This window comes from Metopolophium dirhodum, chromosome 4 (genome assembly GCF_019925205.1).
Source record: "Metopolophium dirhodum isolate CAU chromosome 4, ASM1992520v1, whole genome shotgun sequence".
NCBI lineage: Eukaryota > Metazoa > Arthropoda > Insecta > Hemiptera > Aphididae > Metopolophium > Metopolophium dirhodum.
The window spans coordinates 30225788-30249157 of NC_083563.1; the positions used below are offsets into that span (position 1 = coordinate 30225788).

The following is a 23370-nucleotide window of genomic DNA, read 5'->3' on the forward strand; positions in this document are numbered from 1 at the left end:
ATTTACCATAATATATCACAATTTTGTCATGTCCACATGAATATAATTTATTACAACCTTATTATTTATCCTAGTGGAAATATACGGCAAACAAGTCAACTGTATAAAATTAAAGTAAATAAATATTAACTATACATAATAATAACGCATACACACGATTGCACAGATGATAGAGTAACAAGTCCAGGTGTCATCTGGAAATCAACCCATGCATTTCCAAATAAAATGCTGGAACCATTTTGTTGTTACATAATAAAGACAAATGACGAAAATGGTTGAAAATAGTAGATATGTCCTATACACTTGTGCAAAAATTCGACTAAATTAAATGACAAGACGACTCTTGCGCAAATATATTTGAAAAAGAGACATTTTTCCGGTTATAGTACATATGTACTATGTCTATGTCTTTGAACAAACCACATTGTACTCTATAAATATTGGAATACGGAAACCTAAGGCGATAAATCAACAAAACATAGTGTTAAATTAAAATATTATCCATCCAACAGAATTTACTGCATGACCTAAGAGACAGGTATTTTTTTTTTATTATTATTATTGAGCTTAAGCCCGGCAACTATGGTCATTAGCTGTTTTTTTTGTTTGTAGGGGGGAGAAATAGTTGGAACAGTTGGTTGAAACACGTTTGTATGTGTGGCAAGGATTTGTAACTAAAAATCCCGAGTGGTCACCCATCCGGGAGCTACCAACACCGGCCGATACGTACACTCAGAGCATTTCCGCAGTTGAGTGTACAGTGTACGGACCACGCCACACAGTTTTGCTTGTATACTGGAATAAATAATAATACTTTATTAATACTGGAATAAATAGCTAAATACTCATTTTCTAATCGATACTGCTTACGTCTAGTTGGTAAAATAAATAAAATAACCTATATTTATTTGCATTTTCTGTGTATATTATAACTAATTTTATTTTTATAATTTAATTAAAAAACAGATATCAAATTTAGTTAAATTTGATATAATTTATGATAACGTGATTTTATCTATCATCAAAATTTTCCTAATTTTGTTTTTTTATTGAGTTAAGGTTTCAATATCTTAGGTAATTAGCCTGTAGGTTATTCTAGTCGGTTTTTTACGGTTGAGGAGGGGAAGATTTGGAACACGTGTATATGTGGCGAGAATTTGTCACTTAAACCCGGGTAGTCGTCTATCCGGGAACTAGCGACACTGGCTAATGCTTGACCTCAGAACAAGTTAGTAACTAAGGCTAATCACCAAACACAGAACACTAGGTCACTGTTATTTTAATTGTAATATTGAGCCTAATTGTTTATCTTAATACAGAGGCTAGATTTATATATTTTATAAATTTTATTTTTGTACTATTTTCAAATAAACGAACTTATTATTATGATTTATTGTTTATGTATATTTATGTTTATTGTTTACGTATATTAAGTGCATTAATAAAAATGCAAATATTAATTTAAAAAAATTGACGTATAACAAAATATGTTTCGTAAAGAATTGACTCAATTTTAATTTGATTAGAAATGTTAAATCAATTAAACGTTTGTTAATAATATTTTGTTTTTTACAGTGAAACCAGTATTTCAGCCGGTCCTAAGAACCGATTCGTTTATAGAACCAGGTAGGTTCCTAGATTAGAATGGTCAGTACTCAGAACCTATCAACCATATAACTGCTTATAGATCGATGCACATCAATGAACCCTCTTTTATCATGATACAGCACACACAGTGAATATTCTCTAAAACAGTAGGAAGTCAAGACGTATTAATCATAATATTATATTTCTAAGTTCTTACTCAAGTATGGAACATGATGGATCAATTACGTATATTTAAAATAAATTTGTTTGCATCTCCTATGTTTAAAAATGATCTTTTGTATTATAATAATATCTGAATATTATTTAGAATTCAAGTAAAATACATAATACAACGTTTTACCTACATATTATTATTGAAACTAAGGTAAATAATTTTTTTATTAATAGTATTATTATATTATATTAATTTTAAAAACTAAGTTACATCTGTTGACTATCGTCAACAGTGTAATATTATAATATTAATAAATACGTAATAGCATTATAAGAAATTTTAATAATATCTGTGTTAATAATTATTTAATACCCTCCCATACATATATTATACCAAAACTACAAGTAAAGTAATCGTTACCTACGTTATTGAACGTGGTTATTATGATGGAAGTTTAAATTACTAGATAAATCGTAGCTTATTGCTGTGGTTGATTATTTGTGAACATTAGCCAGACACAAACAATTGGAATACACCAAGTCTGGTTTACAATAGGGTGGTGGCTGCCATTTTGATAAACGATCGTAGAATCTGCAGTGACCGCAAACATGTTTAAAATTTCAATACGTAATATCTGTTGCGTTCATTTTGGTAAAAAAAAATTTAAATTGCTAATGTGACACCACGTATACTATAGTTAGTATAATTATACTTCTTGATTCTAAATTACCGTATTGTATTATTCAAGGAGTTCATTGAATATAAAATACAATAATTATTGCTCAATACTTATTTATTAGATTTTTTACCTAACGAAGACGATTTGGTAAGTAAGAGTGCATTTTTAATCTCCATAATCAAAATTAATGAATTTATATATGTATAAGTAAAATTATGATGACGGTTTTTAAAATATTTTCCATACCTTTGATTTCATCGCCTCGTAATTTGGTACGCAAATCTGATGTACCACTACCATTTCCATCATAATATATACTATTCAGCTGTATTAGGCTTCACTAAAAGTAATAAGTATTGATTCATAATCGAGAACGTAGTTACTGTAAACAATATTTGTCGGACAACATTATTCAATTTTAGTGTAGGCTAAATACATTTTTTCATTAGTCAAATTAATAATATAACTCGATTTTTTTTTTTCATGTTATCCTTTAAATGGTGTTAGTTGTAATATTCTTTTAATTTATGTTTCCTATGAATTGTGACGATCATACTGTCAGCTCTCCAATACTACAAAGCGTATTAAAAACATACTTAAAACTATTTAAGAAATAAAGTCAAAGTAATTTTAATAAAATTAAATCTCGGCTCCAAATTAAATTGAAAGAAGCAATACATTTTTAAATTAAATAATATGTTGTTTTAAACATTTATCACACGCAATAGCCTTCGTAAAATTACATCTATTTATCTAGATAACCATCAAATGATTGGCGATAGTTAAACATTTGAAAAATCGGGGAACTCGATCTGATGTATTGTAGGTGTGGCAAAGTATATAGGTATCGTCACAGTTGTAATAGTTTTTTCAGTTTCCACATCTCCTTCACCTCTGGCCTATATCGTAGTTCTCCATTTCTAAAGGGTAGAATTTTTCAATGTTAAATAGGTACTTATTATATATGTATATGTAATGATAGCCAATACGAAAAAGAGAACTACCATAATATTGGTGAAGTGAGGAAATATTTAAGCGTGGGGTACGCATCAAAAACTTTGATGATACCTAACTATTTTGTCATCTGTGTTACTATGTAGTAGGTGTCGAGTGTACCACGTTATTATATGTAGGTCACTTTAATGGATGTGCTTAATTTGAATTTAATGATAAATCATTGTATACTTAAAACGATTTTGAACGGAGACAGTCTAAATTTTTCTGGACATTTTGTTATAATATATTTATATTTATATAAGTAATTCATTTTTCTCTTAGTAATATGGTAGGTTGAATTATTTTTTACACCAAATCTCTCATAATATATTAAATTATTTAATATTAATTGTAATAATATCACTAGCTGATATTATAGCTTATAAGTCAATACTAATGTACAATAGAACGGTGTGAAGAGGTTCGTGGTATAAATATAAGTTAAACCTTGTGCGTTAAAAAATATATCATAACGTCTAACAGCCTAAAGCGTAGTTGTCATGATGTACTGGAAAACGCGACGACAGCTGTGCTGCTAAATTGCCTATTCAAGACGCCGTGTTATCATTATTTTACTAGTGCCTAGTATAAGTAAATAGGTAGGCGAGATCTTATAATACTAAACGGAGGGATGGAATAATGGAGTTAGCTGAGTGGGTTGAAGCCCTCACATCCGAAATGTCTAGAAAAATATTAAAAACTAAGTATTTTATACGCTATTTTTTTACATTTTCAACACCACCTGCAAGCACAATCGTAAAACAAAAAATAACTTAAATATTTTGAAACATATGATTTAAGTTAGAATTTTGCGTACGTTAATGTAGTGTTATTTGTTCATCGATATGAATATATGTTAATTTAAAAAAATCAAAATGTGTAAATTTGACATTTTCAAAAACATAAAAAAGAACATATTTTGTTTTACTCCCTTGCGTACAGATTGTCTTTCTTCAATTTTTTTATAATATTTTCAATTTTGTTTCTTGTGTAAACATCTTTATTATTCCCCACCCCTCCGACCTCCCTCCAAAAAAAATACTCTATATACACCCTTCCAATGAAAGGTTAGTACATCAATAAAATAAAAATAAAGGTGAATCGAAGTGCGCTTATGGTGGACTATGCTAAATATATTTAATTTTTTTTTTACTACAGCTTGATCATTTAAATTACAGGAATCCCAGAAAATAGCTTAGTAAAAACACGAGAAAACTGGACAGAACAGTTATTTTAAAATACCGCAGTTTTATTTGAATGAATTCTAAAAACTTGAGTTCTTTACAAAGAATTTCATTATTATGAAGCTATAGGTTGTAACGCATGTTTGGTTTTTAAATCAAAATCACCTACAAAATTACCAGCCAACTAAACGTGGGATCCACAAACGTCGCAATTGCAAATAATTTTGATCCAATTATCTGTTCAATAAAAATAGTTCTGCACAGACAATATTCAATATCACACAATTATATATTTCACATTTTTCATCACTTTTTTTTCTTATGTAAATAGATAGTTTTAGTTTATATTTGAGACTTTTAGCCTGAACTTCATATATTTGGTTATATTTAACTTTAAGTGCCTTTTTATATTTATTAAGAAAGTACACATAAAAAATAAACAAATGGTTGATTTACTCTATTACTAACGATAGACTAAGTTTATTATTTTATCGAACTTTTCTGAAATTAAATATGATACACTGTGGTCTGTTTAACATCTCACAGTTTAATCTTACCGATTATGTAGTAAACATTAATTATCCTTATATTAAGTTCACAATATTTTATTTGGACATTTCTAAAAAATTGAATAATCCCATTTATACTATAGATTATGAAAAGCATTAATCCTAATAAATATACGTCAACAATTATATTTTGTACTTAATAAAATTTAAAATAACGATCAATATGTATTTTAAACACTCGTGTTTTCTATGCATATTAGTGCAATTAAATACAATTGTTATGGAAGTATGAACAAGGAGAGAAATTTAATTTCTGTAACCCACAGAAAAAAAATTATTTCTTCACAAAAGTGGAATACAAAATATTTTATTAGACCTAAGTAGGTAAAAGTACTTTTATTTTATACTAGCATTTACAAGAAATGAAATAATTTTCAAAATATATTGGATCTTTTTGTGCTATTTATAAGTATTTTTGATGTTCAACTTTATTTGGACTATTTTGATTTATGCACGATAACAATTTTTTTTTGAATATTTAAGCTGGAAAATATTATACAAGTTTCCTCGAGTGTTGAAGCATCATCACTACACAATAAGAAAACGTCTAGCCACTTACAATACGGACAACATTAATAATTTAAATAATAAACTTATGAAATATTTATTTTCAAATTTTAAGGTCATAATAATATATTTCAATATTTGTCAAAATCTTTGATTTTATTAATACCATTATAGTATTTTTACTTTTTAGAATAGACTTATTGTGGGTCACGCACTCGAGCTTACGATGCCCGACGTGGTGGATCATTCCAATAAACACCCAAATACAGTATAAATTAACTAGATTTAAAAATAAATATGAGATGACACCGATGTCTCATTTTTTGGGGCACGGCGTGCCCCCGAAAGTTCAAAAGTAAACGGGAATTACCGTTACGCTATGAGACGCGTCTCGTATTTTTATTTTATACTTCAGTAATCGTTACTGTCACGTCATATCGACCTCCGCAAACTCTTTATGATGGTCGGTTTTTATTTTACGGTTTATTTATTGTGTGGAATTATCCAAAATATATGAGTCTCAATAATATCGCCATTGCCCATTACTCATTATAGGTAAGTATGCTTGATTTTTATTTCAACGTCTCCCTGACCTAAAAACGCACGCCTTGTCACTGGGTTCTTCATAAGTTTTCACTTGCCAATTATAAAAGTTGAAAAAAAAGTCACAATATTTTATATAAGCGTTTAACGTTCAATTTTTTACAAAACTAATCAAAATCATGTACATTTTAAAAATGTAAAACTATTTTAGTAGTTTTATCAATAACTTCCAAACACACAACAACATTTTCAATCTATTATAACTGATTTTAAGCTAATTATAGCACGAATTTATTCACATTTTTCGTAAGTCTATTGACGTTTAAGTTATCATAGTTAATAATAATAATGATAAAATTGAATTAAATAGTTATAAATCTAGTATAATTGATGTTTTAAGTGGTTTTGAGAAGGTATTGAGTAAATATGTGTGATCAATGAAATAAATGTAACATGAAATACCTTAGGCTGGCAGACCGTCTCCGCTAAGTTTCGTTTTTCGTATAAAATTATCATCTTTGGATTAAAATTTAACGCATCTATTAATGTGACCTTCTTGACAAATACACATGCCCACATTCCCACCTTTTTACGTTTATTGATCAGTTTATTTATATCAGTTGATTAAATAACGTATTAAATATTATATTTTGTTTATATAAACTTTAATCAAATACAATAATTTTGATTTACAACTACCGAGATATCCTACCTATAGGCTATACAGGTATTATAATAATAATATACAAAGAACTGTGATGATGTATATAGCTATTAATTATTATAAATATAGATGATTGTTATAATTTGGTTTTATAAGAGAAAGTATAGTTGATTAATTTAATGTCATTAAAAAACATCACATGGGAGCATGGTAATCATGAATTTGTTTAAACTTTTCTAAAGCATTAAATAAATTAAGAAAATTCTTAAACTTTTTTACACTTTGTAGTTTTGTATTATTTCTTAGAATAATGAACGTCAATGTTTTATCAGAGTCAACGATAAACACCATAATATAATAATTTATTTTAACCAAGTTCACCCATAAATTAGATCTATCAGCCTTCATTCGTAAATGAGATGAAATAAAAGTCAACTAGATAACAGCTAACATACAAAAGGAATCTACATATTTCTTAGTCTTCTGAAAAGACCATACAATAAGTTGTTAATTGTTATGCTACAAAAATATTTAATTATATATTCGTCGCATTTTGATAAGTTACATTTTTAAGAAAATAATTATATTTATATATTTAAATTAATAATTAAAAACAAGTTTATTTTATAAATATTAATTTTAAAAATAATGTGTCTCGTTGAATTTTGTAATAATGGTTAATACAAAACATTATTTTTTTTATAAAATACGATGAAATACGATGAAACTATAATCTTATGCATAATGGTTTTTTATCATATTTAAATAATTATAACTATTAATATTCATCGAATACAATAAAATAACTATGTTTAATAAACAAAAAATCTAATCCCTTTGGTTAATTTTCACAGTTCTTATGACTATTAGTATTTTAGGTTTTTTTTAACATGACTTTCAATTTTGTACTTATATGCACCTTTTATGAGTTTTAAGAGGATGGAAAACGGTGTTTTTTATTATAGTAGACTTAAAAGCTGCACTATTACAAAAATGGCCTATTCAATATTCTTCATAAAATTCTTCACAGTTTTTACATCCTATGTTTCTATGAAAATGATTATGTAAGTGATACCACTTAACTCGTCAAGCCTTCATATTTATGAGATCCATTTCTCAACACATACCATAATTTTAAAACGTAATTGAGGTAATAAATACAATGTAGTCACAAGGCTAAATTAAGGTTGAGCAACCAAGTACTGCGCACACCCATCTGCTATAAGGAAGTACCTCAATGATATTATAATTAAGAATAAAACAATTACACAAATGCAATATGACATGGATTATTTTATTATAAAATATTTTAGTCTAACCTAATATAATAACTATTTATTTAGTTAAAAGTTAATATATAAATAAATAAGTAATAGTAATTATGTGAATTTTTTATAATTTAAAATTAAACAGTAAATATTTATATGTTGAGGTGCACATATTTGTACGTTCACTCGGGGTGCTATAATCTACCTACAACTCTCAGTAGTCATAATATTTTAGTGATTAAACAAGCATTTGCCGTCACCTTCTTTGGAAAAAAAAACATTACGTCACATGGAATATTTTTATGAAGTTAGGATTTATGTTAAACTCTAAGGCACCGATGACCAAAAAAGTAAAAAAAAAATACATAATTGTGACACAGTTAATATTGTTTGCTTTAGTCTACAACGGGTACGTAATACTTGAAAATATACCAACAAAATAAGCCATTATGATAATATCGAAACGTTCAAAACTGACCTTTTATGAAGTCTATAGCCATTTCCAATCCATACGTATCCTTATCGCAGTCGTCCAATATGAGGGCTCCGATTTTAAACTTGGTCCACTGCTTGTTAATTTGATCCAAGGTATATAGCATCGTCTCTACGGTCTGTATACCGCCCTGAGCCATTATCGGACCGCAAGTGAACTGCGTATCCTCGCGAGAATGGACCATCATCAGTCCACCGAGAAGCAAATCGCCCTCGACTACGGCCTCTTTTTTCAAGGGCCATATGAACTGCTCTGTGGAAAGGCCGGAATGCCGCATATGACGCATACGCACTTCCGGAAACGGAGTCTGCGACACTCGACGAAGCCATCCCGTATGGTTCAAACACACCGCAAACGGAGACCACAGCACAACTAGAGTTATGAGTGTATAAAATACGTCTCCCATTTTTAAAAGAAATGAATCCGATCCAGTGTCCACAATAATATATTATGGTGTCTCGAAACTCAGGTACCCATCGATGAATCCAATCGTCGGACCTACCTAAACATAACAGTGCAGGACATGAGAATACAAAATCGTAGAACCTTGTGTATAAAACCCAATAAATATAAAAAAAAACAGGGGGAAGTCGATCTGCTGTATAGTAGCTGTGTTGAGAATTCCATTCCCATTTACCATTGGGTAAGTTATTGTAGTAATGGATGTATTAAAATTTGAATCTAAAGTAAATCATTTAATACGAAAAACAATTCTTATCGGAGACGGGGCATGCCTTTATTTTTAAGGATATTTTATTATATACCGAGCTATTAGAAATTAATTTTTGTATTATGAGTACGTATTTAATACATCAAGTTGGAAAAATTTTAGACTTAAAAAAATTGCATCTAATATTAAATAATATTATTATAAAATGTAATAAAAATTTGAACTTCAGACGCTTATAAAATCGTGTTTATATAGGCTATAAGTAATTTCATATAATATCTGAAACATCTATTATAGGTACTCTAATTATAAAATTATCATCAATTATTGTTAGTATTCCTAAAATCAAAGTGAGGAATTACAAAAATTATTTTCAAACTCCAAATGTGTTTATGTACTTAATAGGATTATCACAAAAAAACTAAAAATCTAAAAGATGCTTTGCACCATCAATTTTCCAAAAGTTATTTTATAAATTAAATAAAAACACAAAATACCATTCAACATAGTAAAAACACGTTTATATACTATACCCGAAATTGAAATTAAAAATAGCTCTTATTTTCACTTTTCTTTTCTCCAAGACTCGATAAACTAAAAATCTCAACCTTAATTTAACAATTTATGAAGAAACTAAAACAATTTTGGAATTATCCAATCATACATTTTGTAATTTTATTTTTTATCTTATATCCACAGTATAAATATTAATTGTTTAAATCATAATATGTTTGAGCATTTGAGTTCGAACGAATAACCGTGGTAGTAAAAATACTTATAATTTTCACGAAATGTTTATATAAGCATTTTTATACATGGTACAATATTAAAAATATTTTAAATAAATCAATGGTTTATCAATGAATTCAAATTTAACACATACATTACAGTAACTTACACAATGACGAGGAACACTCGACAGGTACACTTAAGGTACCTGTCGTACTATACAGCAAAGCGGTTGCCTATACTTCCCCCCTTTTTTTATTATTCTCATTTCTCTGTTAATGTTATGGTTATTGTACCTCAAGGTACTGGTTTTCTAAATAAAAATTATAAAAAACTAAATTTATGAAAGGTTGATTTAAAATATTAACTTGGATATTCTTCTACTACTAAAACTACATAATAAGTGTAATTCCTAATACAGATATTATTTAAATTAAACAACACATAGATATATTAATTTTAATGTATTTAATTATTTAAGACTAAAATATAAATAACTAATTTTCACTAATGTTTTACAAAAAATGCGTGGACATAAAAACTCAAATGAATAGACATTTAACATAAAAATTACTTTGATTGCGTTTAGCTTAGTATATTGATTTTCACGAAAAGCGTAATTTTTTTCGCTATGCATGATGTGTTTTTCCTATAAAAATAATTTATTTACTATTATTACCAACTTGTCTACAACCATACCTTTTTTAGCACAAACTCTATTTAGGTACTATATTAAAGTGTAGAAACAATAAAAAAATAAAAAAGAACCATACAAATGTACCTTTACGTTATATATTATATTCATGTCATTCGTTTCGTTTTTTAGTAATATCTACTAAATGAATAGAATGAATCTATAAAACATAATTTCTCAACAATGTTTTAAAATGTTTATTAATCAAATTTTAATTATATTTAATTGTTATTAAAAATGTACACAAATTCATAATTGCAAGAATATAATATGCTATATTATTTATTCAGAGTATATTATTATATACTAAACACACATTTAATACATAATATAGGTAAGCGAAAATATATTTATTTAATTTACAAATTAAAAAGTTTACAATACTGTATACAGGCCCTTTAAAATTATGAAATAAATAATATTGATACGTATATTGTCTTAAGAAGAACTGTTTTATTTAATTTAAAATTTAAACCTGAAATTAAGATTTACTGGTGAATGAAAAAAAAATTATTTCTAAATCAAAATCATTTCTTAAGTACAAAAAAAACAACATTAATTTAAACTAATTGCTATTGTATTAACTATTAATACTATTTATTCCTTTTTTATTCAAGCCACTCTTCTAGCTAGTATATAGTAATTAAAATATCAAAACAATAAAATATTTTATTCAGTAATCTAAAGAGCAGTGACAAAATGTATTACGTTAAGATTTAAACAAAAAAACGATAAAATTTAGGAAACATGCATAATATTATGCAAAATGTAAAATGAACCAGCAATTGTCTAGAACCCGTAGTCTAAATTAAATGTATAATACTAATCTTGAAACTCACAAATAATTATATATAAATACATTGAATATATTTAAATAATTCGAATTCAGATTGTTCGAAATGTAGGTATATAAATATTTAACGAATATAAAAATAAATATTTATATATCTAATAGTATGTATAAAGAGATAGAAATACAGGAAAATATTATGATTCGTGATTAGTCGGCAAAACCCATAGCGTAAAACCCATTTAAAAAGAGCATGTGTGTATTTATTTTAATAGAATAAAGGGTTAAATATTACCGGAAAGAATGCACAATGATTTCAGTTCAAACAGTGTTGTTTACAGTCGAAATAAAAATGTCATCAGAACTATAAAAATAAAATTCAATAACTGAAACGTAAATATTATATTTTATGGCTATAATCAAAATACCTAACAAAATTAATTTGTATTTGAATTTTCAACACTACATTTAACTATATCTTTATGCTTTAAAGGGACGTTTTATAAAGCACATTAATAAATAAACTGTTCAATTTTAGAAATTTCCAATAGACCTCCACGAAATATCGAAATATCTAAGAATATTATGCATGTCACTTTATTTTTTATTCAACATTAATACAATATAAATTATGGTTAGCAAATTTAAAATGACTATTGACTATTCATATGAACTATAATATTACGTAATAGTATTATTATAATTTAATGTTATCATACATTTATATCTCAATTTTTAATCAACAATATCGATATAGCTATATATTAAAAACTCAATCCTATGGGATACGAATTAATTTGAAAATAAAGACACAATATTTTTTGATAAAATTATATCGATAAATATTTACCATATGTTTATTTCAATATAGTATCCGCATGTATTATGTTTACTTTTACACTGTTTAAGGCACTTATCTAGATAAAATCATAAAACAAGATAATAAATAAATTTAAATAATGGTTACAAATAAATTATTAAAAATCTTTGGTGAACAAAATCCCACACTAGGTACGTTTTTCCGATATAATAATTTTTAATCTTAAATTAAAATTAATGATTTTATGTGTCTATGAGTTTTATGATATTTGAAAATTCGATTTACGTTTTATTAAAACGGCGACTGGATAATAAAATATAAAGATATTAAATGTTGAATTACAATAATATAAAACAAAAATAGGAAACATAAAAATGTAATATTATATTATGTATAGTTTTTTACAATTTTCTAGAAATCTACCGACACAGTAAAAAATGACTTAACATTTTTGAAGGGCTCCTCCTAACCAAAAGGAGTGATAAAATATAAAACTTGAAAAACACGTAACATTTTGAAACGAAAAGAAACCTTGCCTCGGTCAGAATCCAATACGACCTTCGCGTTACGTGAAAACATGAAAAAAGGTTTACTTAAAACCTTTGAACTACATTTCAATAAGAATGAAATGTTGTATACCTATTAGCTATTAGGTAACTACTATATTAATATATTATAAATCTAACATAGCTTATATTATTTTTCTTAGAGCATTTATAATAAATTACATTGCATAATTATATTGGGAAATAATAAAAACATGTGTGTAGTGTGTAACAATAAATTATCACAGTTAAATATTTGTTATTATTAATAATACAATTATTATAAAACACTAAACAACCAATACTGAATGTAAGTAAATATATCCAACTGCAAGGCTAGTAAAAATTATAAATTACAAACGAAATATTTAAACACGATAACACAAATGTATATATTGCCTATTGTTAAGTAGTTTTAAACATAAAATATTTCAAATTCACTACCTACAATGTATTTTAAAATTGATTTAAACTTAAACCGGTCAGAATCAAATATATTTTTAATTTCAAATTTAAATGTGCGGAAGATAAGGCCATATAAAAATTCTAAAGGTAGATAATTACAATAACAATATAAATACACAAACCTTACAACTATAATTAAATATATTTTTACAAGAGCTTAAGCTAATCACAAATACATTTGAAAACCAATTATTTAATTGAATAGGTTATGTATAGATTGTAGGTATTATATTTCTAGGACATTAAAATTGTAATATTTTTTGTAACCAACCAATTTTTTAGTTAAATTATTTTATGTTGACATTTGTGTTATATTATAGCTAGGTACTCTTTAAAATTAGAATAACTAATAACTTATTTAAATAAGGTATTTTGATATTGTTTTAGAAACAATTTCAATGGCTTAAACTATATTTTTTAACATAAAATATATCATTTAATAAATATTTCAAAAAAACTGTATTCGATTGTCATCTACGTAAACTTTAAAATATTTAAGACATATCATATTTATTTTCAAAACATTCGTTCTCGTATCGACAAAGTACAATATCTCCAGAGCTACCCAATTTTTATTTTGCAATAATATTTTACATTACACCAATATGTAGGTATTTTGTGTAAACTGGCTGTATTAATTTTTAAAACTGTTTTGATATTTAAAAATAAAGGGCTTCCATACTCTAGTAACTAGTTGTTTTATTAACGGAAACATTTTTTTTTTAATGTCAACACCTAATTATTAAATATAAATATAGTCATAAAAATAGTATAAAATTATATTTACCTACCTATCATTCTTTGGCAAACAGTGAACAAAAAAATCAATTTTTGCATCAGGTATTTTTGGTGATTGAATGCAATCTACTCGACAAGACAATTTCCTTTGGGAGTTATCATTATATACACGTATAATATATATATTTTTATGCTTTTATTTTGTGAGTTTTGCGTCGACGGAAAATACATTTTCGACATAGGTATTTTGTTACTTATGATCCCGTGGGCTTAACTCATTTTTCGGTTACTCCATTCATCCATATTTGATTTGGAAATAATATCAACACTTACGGTATTTTTCTTAGTACATTAACTCAGTGACACAAATTTATTATCACTACATACGTGGCATATAAACCATTTTTATCTTCAAATAATAAAACAACATATTATGTGAATAAAAACTATATTAAATTACATTGAACCCCATCATAACTCTTAAGTGTATATGTTTAATTTAGGTATAAATAAAATTTACTAATATTGAATTTAAATGTTACTAAACATTTGATAAAAACAAATATGTAAACAAAATTAATAGGTACATATCAGTATCGACAAATGTTGTAAAAATGTATTAGTAGGTATCTATCAATTAATCTTTTACAATAAGTTATTTATAGTTTATCAAAATTTACCAAACATAGTAAAAACATAGTTATACATCAATATATAATTGCAGGGGCACCCGCAAAGAGGGGCCACTGGATGTCATTGCACCCACTGGGATTTTTTAAAGAAAAAAAAATATGTGTATAATAATGTGAATATGTGACTACCTATATGTATGTATAACATAAATTTAATTTTACACCCACTGAGCTGATTTTCTGCGGGCACCCCTGTATAATCGTTATAAAATGTGTAATAATATAATATGTGTAGATGTGGATTTAACGATGAGACTTAAGTGATTTGTTATAATATGATGCTACTTTAAATATTCGTAATACTCAACTTTAAATTACTTATGCAAAATGTATTCATTTTTTGAGTAATAATTCGAATTCACTTTTCAAAAAACAAAGTATGGGATTTATGTACATTGTATATAATTAATGTTTTATGTTAACTTTGCCCTTAATATCTACTAACTATGATAAATCATTGATACTATTGATGTAATATAATAATGTTCAGCTGTAGTAAAAGGAAACTGTAGAATGTTATAAATAATATTTTATATTACCATGACTAAAAATAGTATGGTTTTTATTGTTGTAATTATTAATACCCATATCAGTTTGGTTATCGGTATACATTATACACAAAACCATATTCAAGTTTTATAAAATAAATAAATTTTAAAAAAATTAATTAATAGATTTTGTTTCTGAATAGGGAGCTAGGAGTTTGCTTAAGTTAAGGGGAAGTAACAAATTTCCAATGATAAATTAATTTTATTATCTAAACATTTTATTTGACAACACTTTCCAAATTATAAAAGTATATAATCTTATTTATACAACCGAAAATATAAAACATGAAATATAATATGTAATAAACAAATTATGTCTTATGTCTGTAATCGAGTAGTTAATCGACAGTATTTTCTCTTGTCGTTTGTAGAAACAAATACTATGTAGTTTGCTTATCTTAATGGCAATGCTTTATTATTTTTAAACCGAAAGAGAGTTTCTTTTTAAAAATAAAACACATCAACTAACTATGAATATTTTAAATTTTAAATAACTTAATAATATAATATTATGAACAAAATCATAAGTTCTATAAACTTAAAAATGTAATTTCAAAAACAAAAATGGCATTCTCATTAATTATGAAAAATTATTTGATTATATTTTAATATGCTTCATTAGTATGACTACATTTTTTTTAAACGAAATTATAGTACCAAGTATTAATTCTACTTTAACTCTAGTTTAAAAATATTTAATTACTTTTAAAGTCTTTATTGGCATCTTATTATTATTTTCAAGTTACATCATTTTTAATAATAAAATAGAGATAAAAAAATAATTAGGTATATGTTTTTTAAATAAACAATCACATATTATGATAGATATAACTTAGGAAAATATTAATGAAACAGAATTTTACTATGTATTATTACATGCAACTTATTAAAAGTAAAAACTAAAAGTGGTATAGTCTTGTAATATAATAGGCATCGATTGAATAATAATTTATAGTAGGAATTATAAATTTGTATTTATATAAATTATACTCGAAACACTGTACACTTAATGTAACAACTGCAGTTAATGTCTCATGAATCGATTTTCTTGTTTCATGTTACGCCAATTATGTTTAAGTGTAAAAACATATTAATCTACCTATATGTCGTACTGTATATATTTTTTATATTTTCTTGCCTAAAATATTGATCCATCCAACTCAATTCTTCGTCTCTATTCATAGCGTTCTCAAATACGTACGTTACTCGAATAACAGAGCAGCTAAAACATTAGCACCCATCGAATGTTTCAAGAAATAAAGTCCCACACACCCACATACACACGATGACAAAGTAGGTACTATCCGTACCAGTAGGTAGTAGTGTAGTACGTACTACGTAGATGTTCAAAAACATAAACAGAAACTCACAAAAAAAAATCTCCTTAACAACCATAGATATTGCGTTTTGGTATCCGTGAAATAACCACGCGTGCTAACACCATGTTTACAAATTCGGAGTGGCAAAAAATCTATTTTTTTCTACTCTTGTCACCAAGAACGACGTAGGTACCCTTGTTATAACATGTATAAGCATATTATGCTATTAATAAAGTCATTCTTCAATAAGTGAAAAGAAGCACATTTATTAAAGGCTTTGTTGTAAAATATAGAAAAGAAGAAAATAAAGGGTAGCAGGTATAATAAAGGAATTCCTAGTCGTTTGGCAATCTATCATAAATTATAATAATAGTCTTATAATACCTTAGATGTATAATATGTTCCCAAGCAATGGATGTCATATTAATTTATTGTACATATCTTGTTCAATTATGACATACTACCCCATACATGTTAATAATAATAATAATAATAATATGACATAATCCATAGCCACCCCTAATACGCACTTGAAGTATGGATTTTCATACATTTTTAACTAAAATTGATGCTGATAACTATGTGGTTATAATTTATATAATATTTTCGAGAACGCCTTACAATTGCAATCAAATAAGTTCGGTTTTAAAGTGAATACATGCAAATAGTTATGTATATTATAATACTAAAAAACTTGTATACATTATAGAAACAAATAAAAGAATCCAAACAAGTTGCACAGTAAATAGTAAATTATTATTAGGTATACATGTTAAAAATACAATAATTACAAATAATAACAGTATAATGTATAGTACCTATACTTAAACAGATATTTCTTATATGAATTGAAATTTTAGATTTTTTTTAGAAAATAAGTTTCTGTGTAGGTACAAAGATTTGTAATCATACATCAAAACAACAAAAATTAAAATTAAATAATGTATTTTTGATCAACTTATTGAATACACTTTAAAAGTATACATTTTTAATAGTTTTGATAGTTTTTGTATCAATAATATTGTATTTTTAATTCCTATACTTAACTTTGTCTAGGAATCTTAATATGTCATCATTAAATGTAGATACATTTATTTTATTTTAATTTGAAGAATTAGAATATTTAATCAATAATCAATAGTCTATTAAAAATATTCACTATAGTTTAATTGTTTATAATTTATGAACATGTATGAAAAATATAAAGTTGTTCAGTGTTCACACTTGATTGTTTATTTTTTACGTATACTTATTCAAATAGCTTTGAAAATATATTCACATTACGCAGCCACTTTTTTCATATCATTTGATCAAATAATCGTTTAAATAGGTAAGTACTTATTTTAGCAATAAAATTAATATAACTTTATAACATTTAATGTATTACTCAAGATAATTATCTATTTTGTTTTATTAAATTCTAAATAACCCACAATTTTTCATTAACCACTCCTATATTTGTTATGGAGTGCCATAATATATAATAACTGTAGTAGTAATTTTTTAATTTTGTTCTTTAGTTTTGTGAGTTTATATTAATAATAATATGACATTTCTTTAATATATTAGGCAGGTACCTACAACTTTTATTGATATCAGGTAAAGAATAATAACTGAGAGTTAATCAATGGTTAAACTGGAAGTCTGGCAGATTTAAGCAACAAAGCAACACTATTAGACAACCAGACCGTACTTATAGGAAACTAGTGGTAGTGTTTTGTAGTCCGTCGACAACAGAACTCCATTGTTAAGACGCAAATGTTAGTGGGGAAAAAGGGGAAATTCAAATGGTCAAGGAACTTATTGAATATATTCAATTAAATATCCAAATGTTTTCAATTCAGTTAACGATATTCCCAAAATTGATCGTATTTCAGTCTTCGAACTTCAAACATTTATTTGGTATTAAGTACTTATTATATTCAATGTTGTCTATTATTTCATCATTAAGTTGTTTGTTCATTCAATATATTGTGTTATTTAGTCGACAGTTACGTTTATTTTGACACCAAATACTCAATACTTATATTTAAATAATCAGGTACTGCGACTAGGTATATGTGCATAAATATGAAATTACATGTTTTAATTTAAAAATAAATAAATCAATAATTTTTTTATTATTATTATTGATTAACCCGCGGCCACTTAGGCCATTGGGTGATAAATAAATAATAAACCTCGTGAGACACAATAGGATTATTATTATTATTATTATTATCCTTAAAAGTAGTTTTTGTAACATTGGTAATAATCCAAATATAGTAACGTATGTATCATTAAATTACTCTATCACACATTATTTTTTTTATTTCTTTGGGTTGTGTGCATGTGCTATTGTATTTTAAGTCCGATAATAGATAGACTATCTCTTTTTGCTACACAGATGATAAATTGAGAATCGATTAACCTACAAGGTTTGTTTACGGAAATAATATTTTTGAAATAAAAAATAACTAAAAAAGCAGGCTGAGCAAAATCGATTGCATTGAGTGCTGTCATGAAGGTTCATCTTCCCTGATAAACGAGTATAAATAACATTTTTTTTTGTTTCGATCTCATAGAAAAAACGACTATTAGTATGGGGTTTTAAGAGTAGTATTCTCAGTATGTGATTTTTCACTTGATATCTGATCTGAAATGTGTTCAACCTTCGATTGCGCGTTTGAAATACACCAAATATTTATGGGGAAACTACAATTATAGTTAGATGACTTAGCAAAAGGTAAAGTATAAATTATTCTCAAAGAATGTCAGATAAAAAGAAGTTCTACATGTAATAAATAAATGATAAAAATATTTAAGTTCATCAAACAATATCTTCTGAAACACAGAATATCTTTACATACAATATATCTATACTTATTATATCATACATTATATATTTAAATAACGGTCGTGTTATAATATATTTGCATAATATACTATGGAGGGTTACTATATAATAAGTATAAGGTACATGAAATATATTTAAAAAGGGGGCAAATGGGTAACATTCTGCTGTACATAAGGTTCCTAGAGAAATCACTGTAATAGATATGTTAAATTTGAATTCAAATAATTCAATGATATAAAATCATTGTATACGAATACAATAATTCTGAACGTATTCTGATGCCCCCCCCCCAGGAGTTTTAAATTTGTTTGCCTTTTGATCAAACATATTATATCTACTATGACCATTTTCCGTATTATATAACAAATTTTAAAATAATTTTGTGATACACAAAATATTATCTTATCGTAGGGACTGGTACATATTTTTAAATCTATATATTTAATTAAAACTATATACGTCGTTCATCATACGATATTATAATATATTGAAGTTAAGAAGTTTTTTTTATAAAAAAAAAACTTCGTTCATTTACATTATTCCCTTTGCCCCCCTCCCACTCAGACAAATACCTAGGAACCCCATGGGTCTGTCAAACTATAATATTACTAAGTATATTTTATGATATTATTGAGATTAAAGTATATATTTTAATATTAGGTATTAGTAGAAACTGCTGTAGGTAAAATTAATTTTTGCCGAAAAAATTGCATTTGAAAATGTCATAGTGTATAAAATATAATTATATATTTTAAAATTTTCAAATACCCATGAATAACATTTTCAAACTAAAATCGTTATTCTTTGTTTAGATATCTAATTTTGTCCAAATTTGAGCTTAACATGACTTTGTAAGAAAAATTGTGTTATTTTAGATATTTTTGTTACAGAATGAACTACTTACCTACGTGGAACTTTATTTTTAATCATAAGCTATAAAAATTGAATATTTTATAAACATTTAACTACAAAATAATTTGTAAATTTGATACATTTTGTCAAAATTTTAACTTTAAATAATTATAAACAAAAATCTTGCATATGTATTTTTAATATTCCCAAACTGATATTGTAACGATGTGTGAGGATATAGAGTAAATTTCAAGCATCTACAGTTTGAATTACAACAAAATAAGAAAATCGTTCCATGAGAAATCGAGTAAACATCCAATTTCGTAAAAGTTTGAACTCAAATGCTCGTAAAGTGTAATATATCTTTCCGGTAGACATTTTTTTTGTCAAAGGTAGATACATAAGTTTATCTAGGAATCTTAAATTTTTAAATCTTAGATTACATTTTTATGAATTTCTAATTCAAAATAATTTTGCAAATTTTCATGATTAGGACGAAATTCGTCAAAATTTTAACTTCAGACGAAAGTTCAGGAAAAAGAGATATTATTTTTATCCCGGTGCTTTTAATCAACGTTAATTACAACTATTTACGATATTCGCATGCAAAAATAGGAATCCTCATGAATAACGTTAATTATAGTGATATATGAAATTAAGAATGTTGATAATATCATTGATTATACATACCTACTATGTATAATCAATGATAATATCTACATTTACGGGATTTTAACGTTATTCATCGTGAAAATTGTAGGTAGGCATTTTGTAGATGTGTATTTTTCATTTTTAAAATTAGGTATGTTTTTTTAAGTTATCTATAGTAATTTGATTGAATTGTAAGTAGGTATAGACGATCGACACCGATATCTTTGAATTCTTAACCTTTATTTTATAATACTCAATTTATTATTTAATAGCCTTCAGAAAGTATAATAATATACGGGCATATAAAATATATTTATTAAAATGCATGTAAGTGAAGAGCTATATGATTGTTTTGTATTCAAGCTTCGATCTTGCGTGTCTGGTAATGTAATATACTAATATATTATGAGTTCCTACGGATATCAGCGATGACATTGTAAGACGGATTGCAACAACAAACGTACTTTTCGTATGACTAACGTTATTTATATCAATAAATGACGAGGAAGCACTTAATGCCAATATAAATAATATCGTATTTTTTTAAAAAATATTTTTCTCCAACTAAACTTATTTTAGAATTTTCATGATTAAATTATTTTTTATTTTTTTTAGTATTTTACATACAATTATGACACTACAAAATAGTATATTCAATATTGTTTTAGACATTTTTTTATCATTATTCAACATACGATAGATAGTTAGGTTAATTTCCGACGGTTCAAGTAAATGTTAGAAACAAAGATCATCATAAATAATATTATTATACTCTTCAAATTGTTTTTAATTTCTAAAGTATTAACAAGTAAAATATGTTCATCAATATCGGCTATGATTTATATTATATTTAATGTAAATGTTATACAATATAATTATAGCTAATTAAAATACTACAGTACCTACTTACATATCTAATACCGATATTATATTGTCCATTAAAGTAGAAGGAACAATAAAAAACTCCAACCATTTTTGGAAAATACCATCCACCTCGTCAAGGTATGTTGAAAGTTTATTTTTAGTATGTCTCTTAAATACAACTGTTATTCTACCTCCAAAAACATTAAATTGTAAGTACACACAAGAAAACACATTGAGCATGCCTACCTACTTGAATTTTAATAATGGCACTTAGCTTATAGAAACTCCATTACTCCATAACTCCTTCACAAAGAATTGAACAAATTTGTTATAAATCGTCCCACACGTGTGTCCAAAGTGAACCATAGAGTTTTCCCCATTTCTCCATGTTAATTCTTCACACACTCCACATATTGTGGTGGAGCTGACAGGAAAATAAATCCGGCCATACGCATATTATGCCCTATCACTGCGCTTTATTCGCAACTCTGTTCGCTTTAGTATAACATGTCACTAACGAAACTAAAAATGTCATAAGTGGGGTTTGTTTATTGTAGTGATATCTGTTAAAAGTTGTCACAAAACCTATCCATCAAATATTGTGAATATTACCAACAAAAGTAATTATAACCAAATCAATATTTCCACTTGCTATAAATACTTAAAATCTGAACAAAGTGGTAGCGCCAACATCATAAGAAGACCTTTAGAATAAATGCAAACATAACAAACTTCGTAAACTGCACAAAAAGTGTATTAAGATTTATAAGCAAAAAAAGTTTATCTTAACGACATTATTTATATATATTAGAACGAGCACCTACCTATATGTTCAATAAAGAAATATTTTTTTTGATTGAACATTAATATTATCAACATTAATTATTGACTTGCTGTATAATATTCAGAAAATAAACCATCATAGAACACATTTTAAGCTGCTGATATAAATTATACTAATGATATAAATATTTGTTTATTATATAGGTAATAATATGTTTAAAAACCCAATGAAAAATCAAAAAATATCTGTAGTTGTTTTATATGATTTGAGTTTTGAGTAACTATGTTTAGTAGTGTGCACATATGGATTTTGAATTTTGAACCGTTTATTTATATAAAAATTATGATTACTATACATTAAATAATTGTATTAAAATTTAATTTTCGTTGGTATAAAAATATAATGTTTGTCAGCTCTTTCATTTCCTGCAATACCAGTGTGAGAAGAGACCCACATGAATTCTATATTTTTTTTGTTTCGATTCGACATTTTGTTTGAATGTTTAGAGTTATTTCGTTTTTGGTGGATAGGTTTTTAAGAGCTATTAAGGTGCTAAGAGAGTCGCTGATTGCAAGTATGTCATTTTATTCTAGAGTGTTTGCTAGTTTTACCCCTTCATAGATGGCATAGTTTTCGATAGAGAAAATGCTGGTTCCAACATCTACTTTAAATAAAATCCCGTTCAATGATAAATTCTATTAATAAAAA

At 26.2% G+C, this 23370-nt stretch overlaps 1 protein-coding gene across 1 annotated transcript in view; it reads right to left on the reverse strand.

Moving 5' to 3' along the window:
* Positions 1–23370, reverse strand: part of LOC132942536 (metabotropic glutamate receptor 2) — a 201226-nt gene that overhangs the window by 174997 nt on the left and 2859 nt on the right. Inside the window, exon 2 of the mRNA XM_061011048.1 lies at positions 8651–9167. Coding sequence (XP_060867031.1) covers positions 8651–9071 — 421 coding nt within the window. The 5' untranslated portion in view covers positions 9072–9167. The remainder of the gene's footprint in view (positions 1–8650; positions 9168–23370) is intronic.